Source organism: Trichechus manatus, unplaced genomic scaffold, assembly GCF_000243295.1.
Source record: "Trichechus manatus latirostris isolate Lorelei unplaced genomic scaffold, TriManLat1.0 scaffold00261, whole genome shotgun sequence".
NCBI classification, from domain to species: domain Eukaryota; kingdom Metazoa; phylum Chordata; class Mammalia; order Sirenia; family Trichechidae; genus Trichechus; species Trichechus manatus.
The window spans coordinates 2,366,957-2,382,955 of NW_004444197.1; the positions used below are offsets into that span (position 1 = coordinate 2,366,957).

Below are 15,999 nucleotides of genomic sequence, written 5' to 3' on the forward strand. Positions count from 1 at the left end.
GGACACGTGCCTCCAACACAGGCATATTTATGTATACATTGTACACATATGCTAAAGTATGTACACAAGGAAATATACAAAAATATAATTTTTTTTTACCCCTTAAGAACCAAGCATGGATCTGTTATAGAGTAGGTTCCAACATGAATTTTTGAGCTGAAATAGAAGATGTCAATGACATTTGAGCAGGATGCTCAGTGAACACTTGTTGAATGACCCCATACTGTCCCTCTGCCTGTCCACACTGACTCCTGCAGTACTGCCTCCCAGTCCCCTGCCTGTCCACTGCCGTCTGTCCCCCAGCTCTACCCAGTCTGCCCTACGCTCACTTGAGCAAGACGCTAAATGCTTGCGCCCCCTCTGCTACCTAGGAAACCACTGCTGCTGCAGTTGCCCCGGTTATGCCAGAGGAACCTGATGTCCTTGCTGATGGCTGTCCGGCCATCACTGCCCGAAAACAGGCTCCTCCCTGTGCTGCAGATTGCCCAGCAAGACCCTGACCCCTGGCTACGAGCCCTAGGGGAATTGCTGCAAAGGGATCTGGGAGTTGGGGTCTCCACTGAGGGAGCATCCCCACTGTCCAAAAGATGCCAGAGACAGCTTCAAGGCCTGTGTATGCGGCTGGGTCAGGGGGGCAGGAAGCTGAAGTTGCTTCAGAACCCAGACCCCAAGGAGAAAGAAGTGGACAAGGAGGAGGAACACGAGGACTCTCAGAAGCTTGGGAAACGCAGAAAGGATCCAGAGGAGGAGCCTGCCAGTCCTGAGGGGGAGAGGGCCCCCAAAAGGTTCCGGTGTTTGGAAAGGGAGGAGGAGGAAGATCATGAGGAGGAGAAGACTGAACGTGAATCATTGGAAACCCTGGCAGATGGAGGAGGTGCATCATCCATTAAGAACCAGACTGTTGTGAGGACTGAGACCAATGAGGCTGCTCAGAATCTGGCAGATGCTAAGGGCCTAGTTGAGAATGTGGAGTTGCCCAAAGCTGTCCAGGTACCTAGGCTGGGTTTGGAGTGAGCCTTCAGAAGTTGGGGGTTGGTTTGTCCTTGACAAAAGCTGGTTGGAACACTTTCCCAATTAGGATGACTGTGGTCCAAGGAGCAAGGGAGAAAAGAGGTTGAGAGAATCTAGTCTCCATAGACTCCAGAGTGTGGGTGGGGAAGGGAGTTGGTAGAGGTGGGAAACACTTGTTCTAATGATCTGTAACGTGGAGCTAAGGGTGCCAGGCAAGAGGACAGGCTCTGGAGCCACCTCTGGTACCCTGTCCTGGGGGTGATAGACATGTCAGCATCGAGCTTGCCCTCGCAGCTCAAGGCCTGGGTGTACCCCGTTAAGGTTGGATGCAAAAAAGGCAAGTCCAGAGAGTTGAATTTCATACACAGGCCTTGTCTAGTTTGGGTTTTTAAGTACTTTTCAACGTATAGACTTCATGTTCTTGGCTCTCTTAAATCATTTTCCCCCTGGTCTGGGGCCTTCTCAGGAAAGGGAGTTGAGCCTGGGCTTGGGGCCCTACTGTGGGAGTAGGGACTTGGCGGTGACTGGACTCTCCTCCACAGGACCAGCTTCCCAGGCTGCAGCAGCTGCTGAAGACCTCTGGGGAGGTGACTGGCCCCTACTCTGCTTACCATAGCCATTCCTCCACCTGGGACCTCAACCATGCCCAGAGAAGCCCCAGTGCAGTGAGGCCCAGACTGATGGGAGGAGTTGGGGTGGGTATAGTGACCGTCTGAGGACAGTCACTACAGGGGCTTTTCTTGGCCCAAGTACAGATATGCCATCTAATATTAGGCAAGGTCCTTCCTCTGGTAGTGCTTTTGGGGACCTGAGCTACCGCCTGTGCCAATCAAAGGGCTCTGGCAGCCCTAACATTGGATTTGCCTCCCCAGGGGTTGGAGGGCACCCCACCGGTTGAGCTGCAGCTTCTTCACGAATGTAGTCCAAGCCAGGTGAGTCTAGAAAAGATGCCTGGGCTTGAGGTAATGACCCCTCCCCCTTTTCTATTTATGTTTTCTTACCTCGTGGGAATTTTGGGGAGGGATTGTGTTGGCCTTTTTTCTGTCCCTCAGTGGCAGGGGTCACCCTGAGTGTTTTAGCCCTTGGTCCCTCTTCCCTAGAGCAGCTCTCAGCCTTACCTTACCCAGGTGCCCTTGTCTGACTCTTAATTGCTGCCAAGTTGGCTTGAGACAGACTAGAGATGGAGTGTCCTGGTATCCTCCCTCCTTTTCCTCCACTCCCTGCCGGCAGGTGGACCTACTGTGTGCCCAACTGCAGCTTCCCCAGCTCTCTGACACAGGCCTCCTGCAGCTCTGCTCCTGGCTGCTGGCCCTTTCACCAGACCTCAGCTTCAGCAACGCTACCGTGCTGACCAGGAGCTTATTTCTTGGACGGGTAAGTGTGTTAGGAGACACTGGGAACGCCACGGATGAAGGGGGCAGAGTCTGAGCTCTCAGAACGGGGGTGCTTGGGAGAAGGGGTTCCTGACCTTATAGACACCTGGGCAGCCTAAGGAGCCCTGGTGGCACAGTGGTTAAGAGCTTGTCTGCTAACCAGAAGGCTGGCAGTTTGAATCCACCAGATGCTCCTTGGAAAGAAACCCTATGGGGCAGGTCTACTGTGGCCTGTAGGGTCTCTATGAGTCAGAATCGACATGATGGTAATGAGTTTCGCTTTGGTTTTGGCAGCCTGAGTCAAGGAGAGGATGCCTACTTAACTGTTAGGTCAGGGGCCCTGGAGCGTCTACTCATGTGGTGTCTAACTCCTCCCCACTGGGCCCCAGAACCCTTCCAGAAGCTGATCAGTGGGCTTTCAGAGCTTTGGGAGCTGGGGAGAAGAACTATGGACAGTTTGTATGAGCCCCAGATAAAATAACTTCTTTTTTTTTTTCCCTGTAACACTTAACACTGTCTGAAATGTGTGTCTGAAAGAACATTTACTGAAGGAAAGAAAAAATCAATGAATTATTTTTTTTCCTCCCCCTTGACTGTAGATCCTCTCCCTGACTTCCTCAGCCTCCCGCCTGCTCATGACTGCCCTGACCTCCTTCTGTGCCAAGTATACCTACCCCGTCTGCAGAGCCCTCCTTGGGCCTGTGCTCCAGGCCCCAGGCACAGGTATTTCTGGAGCTAGCCCCAGGACTGGTCACTCTGCCTGCTCTGTTCCTAGTACCCTTGACCTCAGGGTGGCCCTGTCAGGGGGAGGGTATTCAGTGGGTAAATATAACTGTTGCTTCCCTCATGTTGCCCCCAGTAATGGGCTGGGCATTCCCTCCCACCAGCCCCACCACCCCCACAGTCCCATCCTCTTCTGCCATTTCCCCCCAGCCTTCTTCCCTCTGCTCTCCCCTGCCAGGTCCAGCTCAAACAGAGTTGCTGTGCTGCCTTATGAAGGCTCTGGAGCCAGACACACAGGTTCTGATGCTGGGGTGAGTGGTAGGTTTCCATGCTGTTCCCACTTCCACCACCTCCTCCCCCAGTCCAGGCCTGCTCCTGGCACTCTGGGGTTAGAGCAGGGTAGGCATTGGGCCTGGTGTCTCAAAGACAGGCAGTTGCTCAGTCAAACCCGTTTTCTCTGTTGCCTGAACTGGCTTGTGTCTTCCCACCTGTGGGCTCATGCAAGTTGCCATCCTGTGTACCTTCCAAGGCCAGGGTTGCAGCCTTCCCTAATTCTGCCCGCTAGATATGGGGGCTGGCTCCATGTCAGGTACCTTGGGGACCGCAGAAAAGAGGCTGATGGTCCCTGCTCTTGAGCAGTTGACAGTGTAGTTGGAATATGGCACAGTGGTTAAGAGCACTGGCTCTGGAATTGTACATGGCTTCATATCTCATCCTTGCCTTTTATTTAATTGTGCAAACTCAAACAAACTATTTCATCTCTCTGAGCCTCAGTTTTCCCGTATGAAAAACGGGGATAATGTTCACTTGGTAAGATTTTTCTGGAGATTAAATGTGATAATGTGTGGAAAGAATTTAGCACAGTGTTTGGCACCTACTAAATGTTCAAAAATTAGTATTAAATTTAGGCATTAAAATTGGGGCATCAAGATATAGATGTGAAACAATGAATAAGCCCTTTATATACCCCAGTGGACACAGGTATGAAATACAAAATTCTAAGGATAATGTGAGAAGGGACAACCTCAAAAATAATATCAGCTACCCTCATCCATCCCTCCTCTGTGTTTTACATTTATTATCTTAGTTAGTCTTCATGCGATTCTATGAGGTAGGTACTGCTGCCACCTTACAGATGGGAGAACTGCAGCTCAGAGAGGTTAAGGGAATTGGCCAAAGGTCATACAGCCAGCAAGTGATGAAGCTTGGAATCAAACCTAAGTCTCTCCACCCAAGAAGCCATACTGTTTCCACTATGACGTGCTGCCTTTTCAAACAAGGTGAAGATTGCGCAGTGGAAAAGGAAGCAGATGGAGTGGACATGAGCAGGGGCTGGGCTCTGTAGGGAAGGCTTGCCTTCTCCAGGCAGCCCGTGTGTCGTCTCAGTCCATCGGTGTTCTCTGCCCTGGCTCTCCCTCACCTTTTGTACTCCAGATGCAGTCTTGACTCCTGCTTGTTTTATAGGGGACCTTTGTATATCTCACTATCAAGTCCTTCATTGACAGCTCTTGGGAATCTTGGGAAGGTCTTGGAACCTTCCCAGCACTGAGTATGGGCTCTGCAGCAGTAGCTACTGGGATGGCCACTAGCATCAGGCAGCTTTGACCACTTACTGTGTTGGCCGGGCACCTTGGCTGTCCCCAGTGTAGGAGCAGTGGTTGCCCAGGCCTAGAGTGGGAGGATGGGCTTTCATCATTGGGGCCCCTGCTTTGCAGACAGATCTTGGAGCTGCCCTGGAAGGAAGAGACTTTCTTGGTGCTGCAGTCACTCCTGGAGCAGCAGGTGAGCATCCTACCTTGGGGAAGAGTGGACAAGGAAGTGCCACAGTGCTGTGGAGGGGCATAGGGCTTCTGGGCTTCTGGTTCCTTCCGGGATGGAGGGGCAAGCAGGGAAGCTGCCTTAACAGCAGGGCACCTGTGACAGTGGGAGTGCCCTGGGCTTGAAAGGGCTGTGGCAGAGAATTAACTGCTTTGAAAATCCTAGCTCCACCTCTTACTAGCTGTGTGGCCTCAGGGGAGGTGTATTTTGATGTGTGTATTCAAATGTAATTTTATTTTTGAATAGATAATAGATCCATAGAGTTCACAATTTCAAAAGCTCAAAAGGAAATAGAGTAAAAAAGTATTCCTTTTACTTCTCTCCCCCAGCCATCTAGATTCCTATCCCCACAGCTGACTAGTGTTACTAGTTTCAGGGGAGTCCTCCCCAAGATGATCTATATATTCAAGGAAACATGGATAAATTTACTTATCCCCCCACTTTTTATAGAAATGATAACAACAGTCTCACTGTGTCTTTATTTTTTTTACTGAATAATGTATTTTGGTGATTTTTCCATATTAGTGCCTAAAATTCTGCCTAATTTTTTTATATCTTAGGTAGTTGACTTAACCTCTTTATGCCTAAGTTTTCTCATTTGTGAAAGGGGCATAATGATAGTACCTACCCCATAAGACTGTGGTGTGGTTTAAATGAGATAATTGGTATAAAGTGCTCAGAAAGGTGCTTGATGCATAGCGTTTAGTAAATGGTAGCTAATATTTTCAAAAGCTGTTGTTATTATGCTGGCAGTGACCCTCGGGACCTCTCACTCCTGTATCTATTCCACCATTAAGCTAGGCTAAGGATCCTTTGCCTCCCCTTGGTCCTAATCTGTGCCTTTGCAACGTAGTCACTATTTTCTGAGATCTGTGTGCCTGAATTTATGTGCATTATCTCATTTAATCCTTTTCACAGTCCTCAGAGTTAGATATTGTGAGCCTCACTTTACAGATGTGGGAACTGGGAACTGAGTCTCAGCTGGGTTAAGCAGCCTTCTCAGGGTCACCTAGCTAGGAAGTGGTAGAGTTGAGAATTGAATCCAGGTCTGGTTAAATGAAGAGCCCAGATCTTTCTTGTGATACTGCTCTATCTCCTCAATGTATACAGGTGGAGATGACCCCTGAGAAGTTCAGTGTCCTGATGGAGAAGCTCTGTGAAGAGGGACTGGCAGCCACAACATCCATGGCCTATGCTAAGCTTATGCTGACAGTGATTACCAAGTACCAAGCCAGTGTGAGTGTCGATAGGGCCATGGGGGCTGGCCCCAGGAAAGCACAGCCTCTCTGCAAGTTCAGGCCCAGGTCAGGGGAGTGGAACTGCTCAGGAGTTCATTCATCCAGCCAACACCTCTATGGACCAGATGCTGTATGGGCCGTTGGGGTGTCAATAGTGACCATAACGCAGTCCCTGTCCTTGGGTTGACCCTCTCCCCCCACCCTGGGCTAGTGAGAAGGGAGAGATACAATAAACAGATAATTGTAACATCTGCTAGGAGCAGGTGGGAGGTGTGCACAGCGTTATTTGTTGGCAGAGGAGGAGGGCACCTAAGCCTTGTTTGTGGTTGGGAGTTGGGAGAGACTTCCTGACTCTTAAAGGATGAGTGGTAGTTAGTCAAGGGCTGGAGATGGAGGAAGGGGCATTCCCAGCAAAGGAGATGGTGTAAGCAGTGAATGTCCAGGGATCTGTATAAGTAGTTAGGGTGGCTAGGGTCTAAAAACGTGAGAGTGGATGGTGATAGGGGGTGAGGTTAGAAAGCTAAAAATAGAGAATACTTACATAGTCCCTGCTTTGTCTCAGGCACTGTTCTAAGCCCTTTACATATGTTAACTCGCTAGTTTATTCCACATGACAGCTCTATAAGAGGTATTATTATTATCTCCATTTTATAGATGAGGAAACCGAGACTCAGGTTAAAGTAACTTGCCCAAGGTGACATTGCCAGGGCATTGTAGCATTTTGTGGAGGGTCTTGTAGGTCATGGTAGGAGCTTGGACTCTATCCTGAAGGCCAAGTCTTCTTGGCTGTTGTCTGTTTACATGTTTCCTGGGGGTCAGACCCATTTGATGACTTGATAAAAGCTGTAGACACCCCCTCAGAAAAATGGAAGTATGAACACACATCTTATGCATCATATCAGAGGGCTCATAGATCCCCTAGAGACCTCTAGATCCCAGAAAAAGGACCTCCAGTATGAGGCATGGGGAGCCATCTGAGGGCCCTCAGCTGGAGAGTGACTTGGTCAGATTTGTACTTTAGAAAGAGGCCTCTGTCCCCCTGGAGGAGTGACGATTGGAGAGTGAAGACGCAGGGCCGGAGACCTGTCAGGATGTAGTAGCAACAGAGCAGGAAGAAGAAATATGGTCTAGAAGGAAGATGGCAACTCCAGTAGAATGTCTCTGAACCTCAGTTTCCTTATCTATAAAATGGGAGGGTTGTGAGGATTTTATGAAGTAATGTATAGGAACTGCTGCCACATAGTAAGCACCCAATAATTGTCAACTATTATTGTGGCTGGCTTTGTACTTTGTGCAGCTAGTATTTGACCCCAGGTCCACCTGAATCCAAAGACCTTGCTTAACCATGTGTAATAATGAGGTAGATTAGATTACTCAAGGGCAGTCTTCTCCCATCGTCCTTGCTTCCTGGCTTCCTCTCCTTCCTAAACAGAGCCCATGATGCAGAGTGGGGAGGGGAGGAAAGGGGTGTCGGAGTCCTGATGCAATTCTTCCTTCTCCCTAGATCACTGAGATCCAGAGGCTAAGCCTGGCCAAGGCCTTAGAGCTCAACACCACCTTCCTGAGGAAGTCCCTGCAGGCTGCCCTAAGACATCTCACCTCCTGACCATCCACCGAGGGACCGCTTGTGGAGCTCCCTCACCAGATTCCTGAAGGACACTTCTGTCCTGTTGAACTTGCCCTGACCCCTTGCCTGAGGGTAAAGGCTGAGCCTGGCTATCCCAGGGACCAGCTGCCTACTTTCCCAGGCTCCAGAGAGGACAAGGGTCTTGTTTTTCCAGCCAGCAGGGCTGCTTCTGCCAGGGCAGGATGAGCTGTCCTTTTCAAGGGCTGCTGACCCTGGGCTCAGTCCTCATCACTTCCATCTCAGGCTCCAGGGACAGAAACTTTCCACTAGGCACCTGTCTTAGTTATCTAGAGCTGCTTTGCTATAAAAGAAATACCACAAGTGGATGGCTTTAACAAAGCAAAGTTTATTCTCTCACAGTTTAGGAGGCTAGAAGTCTGAATTCAGGGTGCTAGCTCCAGGGGAAGGCTTTCTGTCTCTGTTGCCTCTGGGGGAAGGTCTTTGTCATTAATCTTCTCCTGGTCTAGGAGCTTCTCAGTGCAGGGACCCCAGTTCCAAAGGAAGCGCTCTGCTCCTGGCTCTTCTTTCTTGGTGATAGGAGGTCCCTCTCCTCTTTGCTTGATTCTCTCTTTTATAGCTCAGAAGAGATTGACTCAAGATACAACCTAATGTAGATTGAGTCCTGCCTCATTAACATAACTGCCTCTAATCCTGCTGCATTAACATGATAGAGGTTAGGATTTATAACACATAGGAAATTACATCAGATCACAAAATGGTGGACAGCCACACAATACTGGGCATCATGGCCTAACCAAGTTGACACACATTTTGAGGGGACACAACTCAATCTATAACAGACCCCATAGGGTCAAAGCAGACCCAGAGTAGATGCGTGATGCTCCAGGAGCCCTGGGGGACCTGTGTGGTCAACACAAAGCTCTTGTGCTTAAACGTATGTTACAACCTTGTGTGTTTTTATATCTGACATGAATTATAATTTATCAGAGGTATTTAATAAAAAACAAGTTCAATGATGTCTTATTAGAAGCAGTGCCTGCCTTCCCACTAACTCTAGGTATTTGTTGACCCCACCCCAGCCTCTACTCACTGACAAGGGACATTTTTTTCTTGGTGAAATGTTCTGTGGTGAGGTGGTGGTAGAGAGTTTTGAATGTAGCAGTTGAGTAGTTCATTCAGGGTTTGTGGGCCAGATAGTCTGTGATACCACCCACCCCAGCCCTATTAGAGCTGATTGGTAGGCAAGGCCTACCACTGAGAGGAGTGGGGATGGGGGGCTTAAAGGTGAGAGTGACTCAGGCTGGAATTGGGGAAGGCTTCTGAGCAGGTGACATTTGGGGAGGGATCTGAAGGACACCTGAGGTTACTGTGGCCTGAGGAGAGGATGGGGCCTGCTGGACAGGAAGGGCAGAAAAAACCCTATGTGTGCAGTACTGTGGGCGTTATCTTATAGCTTTATATTCTCATAGCACCTAGCTGGGCTCCTTGTTCATAGTAAACACTTGAGAGATAGATGTTATTGAATCAGCTACTATGTAAAAGTTTATTACAACACCTTCCCAGCCCTTTCCCACTGCAGGCGTTGAGGAGACAGGAACAGAACTTTCTTGACACTTCCTTACCAAAACCTCCTTGGAAGCCATGAGTCCCCATTAGCGCAAGATCAACGGGGAGGTTGGCCAGGCGCAGGAATAAAACTTCCTTTTGAGAACTGAAGTTGGGACAGAGGATAGGAAGAAGTGGGCAGAGAAGGTTTGAAGGACAAACACCAGAATTGCATGCTCTCAAGTGACCATTAGATGTGGTAACCTTGAGGTACCACATAAAGTGTAGTATACAGTACGTGTGACTATCAATATTCAAGTCCTAGAAACAGCCCCTTACCTAGTCTGGCAGCGAATGGGGATATTCCAGGGTGCCACCCGGCGCCCAGGGCTACAGCAGCCCGGGTCGGTCGTCCGTGCAGGTTTAGCAGCGGTGCAAGGCTCGGCGGCGCCCTCCAGTGGCCGCAGGCGGTGTTGGAGCGACGCTCGGGCGCTCTGGTAGGGAGCGCGTGGAACAAGGGACTTCTCGCGAGAACAGGGCTCCTATTTGAGTGCATGCGCGAACCCTGCTAGTCTCTTTTCCGGTTACTGCGGTTCTAGAAACCATGAGGTGAGTGGCGCTTAAAGTTCCATTTGCGACCATCCGCACCTCCAGGCACTCGGCCGGGGATGCGGATGCTATGGGTGGAATCTGGAGGCCTTTACCCGGCTTTACTGCGGGGCATTTCTTGCCTGTGGTCTCCTTTCCCGCCAGATCCGGCCCCCCAGGAGTGCCCCGTTTTCCTGGGCCATGGTTCTGGCTGCCGGGCCCAAATCGCCTGACTTGGTGTCCGGAATCCCCCCTGGGGCCCGTCCTGGGCTGTCCCCCGGTCTCGAAGCCTGGAGACACTAAGGTCCCTGAGGCTCTGACCACGCCGAGGCTGTTGAATCTGGTGGCGCCCTGGTCCTGAGCGCCTGTCTTCCCTCTCGCAGCAGCAAAGTCTCTCGCGACACTCTCTACGAGGCGGTGCGGGAAGTCCTGCACGGGAACCAGCGCAAGCGCCGGAAGTAAGTGCGGGCTTCCCAGGAGAGGGCAAGGCCTGGGGAGGTTTGGAAAAGCTGAGCGTTATTAAGGTTGTTGCTTTTCCTAAGGTTTTTGGAAACGGTGGAGCTGCAGATTAGCTTGAAGAACTACGACCCTCAGAAGGACAAACGCTTCTCGGGCACCGTCAGGTTGGCACCGTTCTGACCCCACCCAGCCCTCAGTGCCCCCGTGTCTGTCATCTCCCTTTCAGGCTCCTGCTGAGCCCGAGGCAGGCAGTCACTGCGGTACCGATGTGCCAGGGTAGTTCAGACCCCCTGCTCCGGGCAGGAGTGGCTGAACGGACCCCCACCCTGGGTCTTAAAACATGAGGGGAGGCGTGGGGAGGCCTTGGCCGAGCCCGCCGGCTAGTTTGAGAAGCCAGACTAGCTGTTGGTGATGTGGACACTCTGGGTAAGGCTCCACGGCTGCAGTCCCAGAACCCTTCACCTGCCCTGTGACCCAGGCTAGCGATGACCTGTTCTGTTCTCAAAACGCAGGCTTAAGTCCACCCCCCGCCCCAAGTTCTCTGTGTGTGTCCTTGGGGACCAGCAGCACTGTGATGAAGCCAAGGCTGTGGATATACCTCACATGGACATTGAGGCGCTGAAGAAACTCAACAAGAATAAGAAGCTTGTTAAAAAGCTGGGTGAGTGCAGCTGGTGGTTTTTTATCTGGGAGGGGTTGGGAGGCAGACAGTTTTCACTGGAGAATACCGGTGGACAACTTATACTCTTGCCATTTGAATTTACAAATAAGTGGTTAGAATCATGAACAAAAGCACTTGCTGTGGTTGGGGCTACTAAATAGTGGCCTTTAGTTTGCTTGAATTTGCTTTGGAGATTGTTCTATAAGGGAGGGAGCCCATGCATTGCTTCTGTCTAAGTAGTTGAGATTGAGTTGACCAGCCATTTGTCACTGAGTTCTAATTGAGTTTCTATTCCCCAAGTCTCAGTTTTAGCTACTTTTAGTCTATCTCTGGTGTAGGCAGTGTCACAGGCTCAAGTTCTTAACAGCTATGAAATGTAGAGGCAGAATTTGAACCTAGGCATTCTTGACCAGCGTGGCTGTGGGTTAGCTTGGTTTTCTGAAACCAGATTTCATGTGAGCAGTTGACTGCAGCACACAAGAGGATAGAGCTAATCAATGCTGGAAGCAAGCACCATGCTGGGAATGAGGAGGGGAAGTAGTATTAAAAGACTTTCGGAGGGGATGAAGGGTAAACTGATAGAAGATCTCTATTATAAACACAAGCATGGTTTATCCACAGTGCTCTTCTGGCCGTGCCATGAGTACCCATGTTTGGAAGGTGGTAAGGCACTGGCCAGTTCCTAAGCACCTTATGACTTACTCCCTTTCTTCCCCAGCCAAGAAGTATGATGCCTTTTTGGCTTCTGAGTCCCTGATCAAGCAGATCCCTCGAATCTTGGGTCCAGGCCTGAATAAGGCTGGCAAATTCCCTTCCCTGCTTACCCACAATGAAAACATGGTGGCCAAAGTAGATGAAGTGAAATCTACCATCAAGTTCCAGATGAAGAAGGTAAGGGGGGTTGGCACTGGCAGGGCCCTGAAGTTTACCCACAGGCTGTAAAGGAGCGGGAGGGGTATTAGAGACTCTGCAGTCTCATTCTCTGGATTCACATATTTGGATTCCTAAAACACTAGGGTTGCTGAGCAGGATTGAAGCATTACTGATAACTGGTTTACCAGGGTTGGCCTTGAGGCCAAATACTGCTCATTAGATCCCTGGGGAAATTGAGAAGATGGGCCATCTGGCTGAGGGATGGGCCCACACTCCCCCCACACACTGCCATCCATCCACCAACCTGACTTGAACCTCCCTGGTTTTCTGTCCCCTAGGTGCTGTGTCTGGCAGTGGCTGTTGGCCATGTGAAGATGACAGACGATGAACTTGTATACAATATCCACTTGGCTGTCAACTTCCTGGTTTCACTGCTAAAGAAGAATTGGCAGAATGTCCGGGCTTTGTATATCAAAAGCACCATGGGCAAGCCCCAGCGTCTGTACTAAAGCACAATTCAATAAACCCTAGTGTTACTGTCACCTCTGTGTCTGAGTGACTGGGGTCAGGAGAACGGGGTGCTTTGTGACATAATGTATGTAAAGTAGTATGCTGATAGCTGTACAAGTTTTTGGTACCTTCATGGTGAGTAGTCAGTACCCATACTTCAGACAGGAGGGGATTCTCATTTCCACCTTCACAATCTTACAGGTTCAAAATCTTGGTTCAAATTTCTTTGGATACTTGAAACACATGACAGTAAGGTTGCCACACAGAACTGAATCTTTTCTAATAGCTCTGAGAGTAGCAGCCTACTGGAGTGAGGAGCAAGACCTTCACAAGGAGGACACAGGTTTCTTAATCTGTTGCCCGAAGCTTTTTCCACAGTATTGCAGGTTCTTGGGTTTTGTTACCCCCTAAAGTGTGTACGTAGGAGTCAGTCTGTAGGAATCAGCAGGAAGATTGTTGTAAAATGGAGGTTGGGTTCCAGTGGGGCTGGGATGGAGCTTCCTTGATTATTCTGGTGAAAGTTGTGTTCAAGCTCTGGGAAATCAATCTAGAACTTTAGTTAGCATTGTGAAGTTGTTTAATTCCAACCTGAATACATTGTTTTATGTCAGTCGTTCACTGGTCAAGTAGATGTTCAGAAAGTAGACAACAGACCAACATAAATGATGATAATCTGGAACCTGTGGATGTTTTCTAGGGGGAGCCAACAGTGATGGAAACTTCCAGGGCCTTGTACCATCTCAGGCTCAGCCCCCTCCCTGACTTTCTGAGGTACTTCTGGAGTTCTTGCCTCCAGTACTGGAAAGGTGGCTTTTCGTGTGGTAGGAAATAACCTGTGATTTAAACTTTGACTTGAATCTGCTTCATTTAACTTAGGTAAATAAAGGAACCTGTTCATCTTAAGTTTTTTAAGAGCTGAAAGGTTAATCCAAAGCGTAAATAATTGTTGCTCCAAAATGCTGCACCTTCTCGAAACAAGCTTTATTTGCTCTTGAACCATAAAGAATACAACATCTTCACCATTTAACCTTTTAAGTTATTAATGTGCAGGTAAAATGGCTACAGTCTCATCTCTGGTGACGAGTGACAGATTTTCTATTTCAAGGTAATAAGCCCAGTTGGCTGCTTTCTCTGGTCTGGTAGCGTAGAACTAGAAAACATAAGCCTCTAGTCTTGTTGAATGATTTTCCCAGCAAGGTAAGGAGGGAAAGAAACTGAAGAACTAGACAGGACCCAGTTTTATTGAAGGGAAAAGTATATGCAAGGTAAAAACAATTGGAAGATTATATACTAAAATGTTAACCATGGTTAACTGGGAGTTCAAACTGTTTTTTGAGCTTTTCTGCATTTTCTAAACATACTGTAATGTTTGTAATCAGAAAAGCCAAGAAAACGTATGATTAGAGGAAGGTGATGTAAAAAATAATTTACAAGTGTGAATGCATTTTATGCCCTGTCTCTGTCACAGCCGCTTAGAGGACACTGAATGTACAGCAAGAGAAAATAAAAGGTGTGAGAGCACTTGCTAAGGTGGTGGCCAGTTCTGAGGGCCCTTGATGGGGCCATGTACAGGTTCATGAGATAAAAGTAAACCACCATGCAATCTAAGACCCAAAAGACATTTCTCGGAGAGGATATTAAGGTCATGGGCAGCCAAGGAACAGTGTTTGCACCTTGCATCTTGAGGAACGTCATAGTGGAACAAAGGTTTCAGGAGCGTTTTCTCATGAGTCCCTGCTAGATAGATACTCAACAATTTGGTGCATGCAAGATCAGCCATGTCCATGGGTTTGAATCATGGCTGTCAGCCATGCACGCCTGTTGAGCGAGTTTATTAATGCTAAGCCAGAGGAGATAACGTGTTGAGTGCTTCGCACAATGCCAGGCATATAGTACTCAGTTATAAAATGGTAATAACATATAAGGAGTCCTTGGGTGGTACAAGGAGCCCTGGTGGCTCAGTGGTTAAGAGTTGGGCTGCTAACCAAAAGGTCGGCAGTTTGAATCCATCAGCTGCTCCTTGGAAACCCTTTGGGGGTTCAATGGGTTGGGTGGTGCAAAAGGGTAAGTAAGGGCTCGACTACTAGCGGAAAGGTTAATGGTTAGAACCCACCCAGAGGCTCCTTGGAGGACAGCCTGGTGATCTGCTTCTGAAAGGTTACAGCCTTGGAAATCTATGGGGCAGTTCTACTCTGCACACATGAGTCGGATTCTACTTGACGGCAAATAACTATATGTAGTTACATGTAGTGTATACAGATAAGTGCTGGTCCGGCTCAATCTGGGAATAGATTTTAGTGAGTCTTGGGGAATTAGATAATTCCATTCATGCAGTCCTCCCCAGTATTTCAGTTGAGCTTAGGCTAGCTTGAGTGGAGGCAATCCTGAGAAGATCTCAACTCTTGATGGTGAATGTATCAAGACCCGTTGCTGTCGAGTCAGTTCCGACTCATAGCAACCCTACAGGACAGAGTAGAATTGCCCCACAGGGTTTCCAAGGAGTGGCTGGTGGATTTGAACTGCCAACCTTTTGGTTAGCAGCCAAACACTAGTGCCTTCAAAATCAGCCACACCCTCCTGTTTGAAATAAGCCAAGAATTAAAATCCTTAAATAATTTTGGAAACTAAGGCAAGGTAAATGAGTATCTTACAAATACTTGGTAACTGAGTCTTCCTAGATTATTAATTTGAAATGCTTGAATTGAAATCAGTCCACTCCACTTTATAAATCTATTAAGACGTATTAGGATAGGAATCCTAGGTGGCACAAAAGGTTAAGCACTCAGCTACTAACTGAAAGGTCCACCCAGCAGTGCCTCAGAAGAAAGACCTGGTGATCTACTGAAAAAATCAGCCATCGAAAGTCTTATGGGGCACAGTTATCTGTAACACATGGGGTTGCCATGAGTTGGCATTGACTCAGTGGCAACTGGTTTTATGTATTGGGGTTATTGTTGGGTGCCATTGAGTAGATTCTAACTCATGGAGACCCCCATGTGTTAAGAGTTCCTTCCCCACTTTGTCATTGAGTGGTGGCTAATGCGCTCAACTACTAATCAAAATGCTGATGGTTCAAACCCACCTATAGTGCCTTGGAAGAAAGGCCTAATGATCTGCTTCCAAAAGGTTCCTTGAAAACCTTATGGAGCACAGTTCTCTGTAACACATGGGGTGGCCATGAGTAGGAAATGCCTGGATAGCAACTGGTTTGGTTTTTGGTTTTGTTTTCCCTACTTTGGGACCTTGGAACTAGTCATCACCAGCCTCTGGATCTGTTACATTTGTGTATATGCGTCTGTGTGTGAGCAGGAGCAAGCACTGGCCATATTTCACTTACCATCTGTATGAGAGACCTAGGTTACTCTGAAAGCCATTATTTGAAGGCTGTTTACTCGGGAGAGGTGTGAAGGCGAAATCCCTCGTGATGCTTCAAGCACCCACCCACACACAGAAACAAACTAGTTGCCGTTGGGTCAGTTCTGACTCGTGGCGCCTCCACATGTTGCAGAGTGGAGTCACACGCCATCGTTTCCAGGACTGACCTTTCAGGAGCAGGTTGCTAGGCCTTCCTTCCGAGGCACCTCTGGATGGGTTCAAACCATCCACCTTTGG

General features: G+C 48.7%; 2 protein-coding genes across 2 annotated transcripts; both read left to right on the forward strand.

Annotated features, from left to right (window-relative positions):
* The first annotated feature begins 392 nt into the window (after nt 1-392).
* On the forward strand, nt 393-8,176 carry FANCE (FA complementation group E). The gene is made up of 9 exons (XM_023724779.1): nt 393-990; nt 1,554-1,706; nt 1,884-1,943; nt 2,242-2,385; nt 2,984-3,107; nt 3,346-3,418; nt 4,823-4,889; nt 6,036-6,161; nt 7,668-8,176. The coding sequence occupies exons 1-9, from the start codon at nt 418-420 to the stop codon at nt 7,767-7,769; spliced, it is 1,422 nt and encodes a 473-aa protein (XP_023580547.1). The 5' UTR covers nt 393-417; the 3' UTR covers nt 7,770-8,176.
* A 1,661-nt stretch (nt 8,177-9,837) lies between these two features.
* RPL10A (ribosomal protein L10a) lies at nt 9,838-12,419 on the forward strand. The gene is made up of 6 exons (XM_004389845.3): nt 9,838-9,905; nt 10,268-10,342; nt 10,427-10,507; nt 10,856-11,004; nt 11,723-11,895; nt 12,216-12,419. Exons 1-6 carry the CDS (start codon nt 9,901-9,903, stop codon nt 12,384-12,386), a joined length of 654 nt encoding a protein of 217 aa, XP_004389902.1. The 5' UTR covers nt 9,838-9,900; the 3' UTR covers nt 12,387-12,419.
* The last annotated feature ends 3,580 nt before the right edge of the window (nt 12,420-15,999 follow it).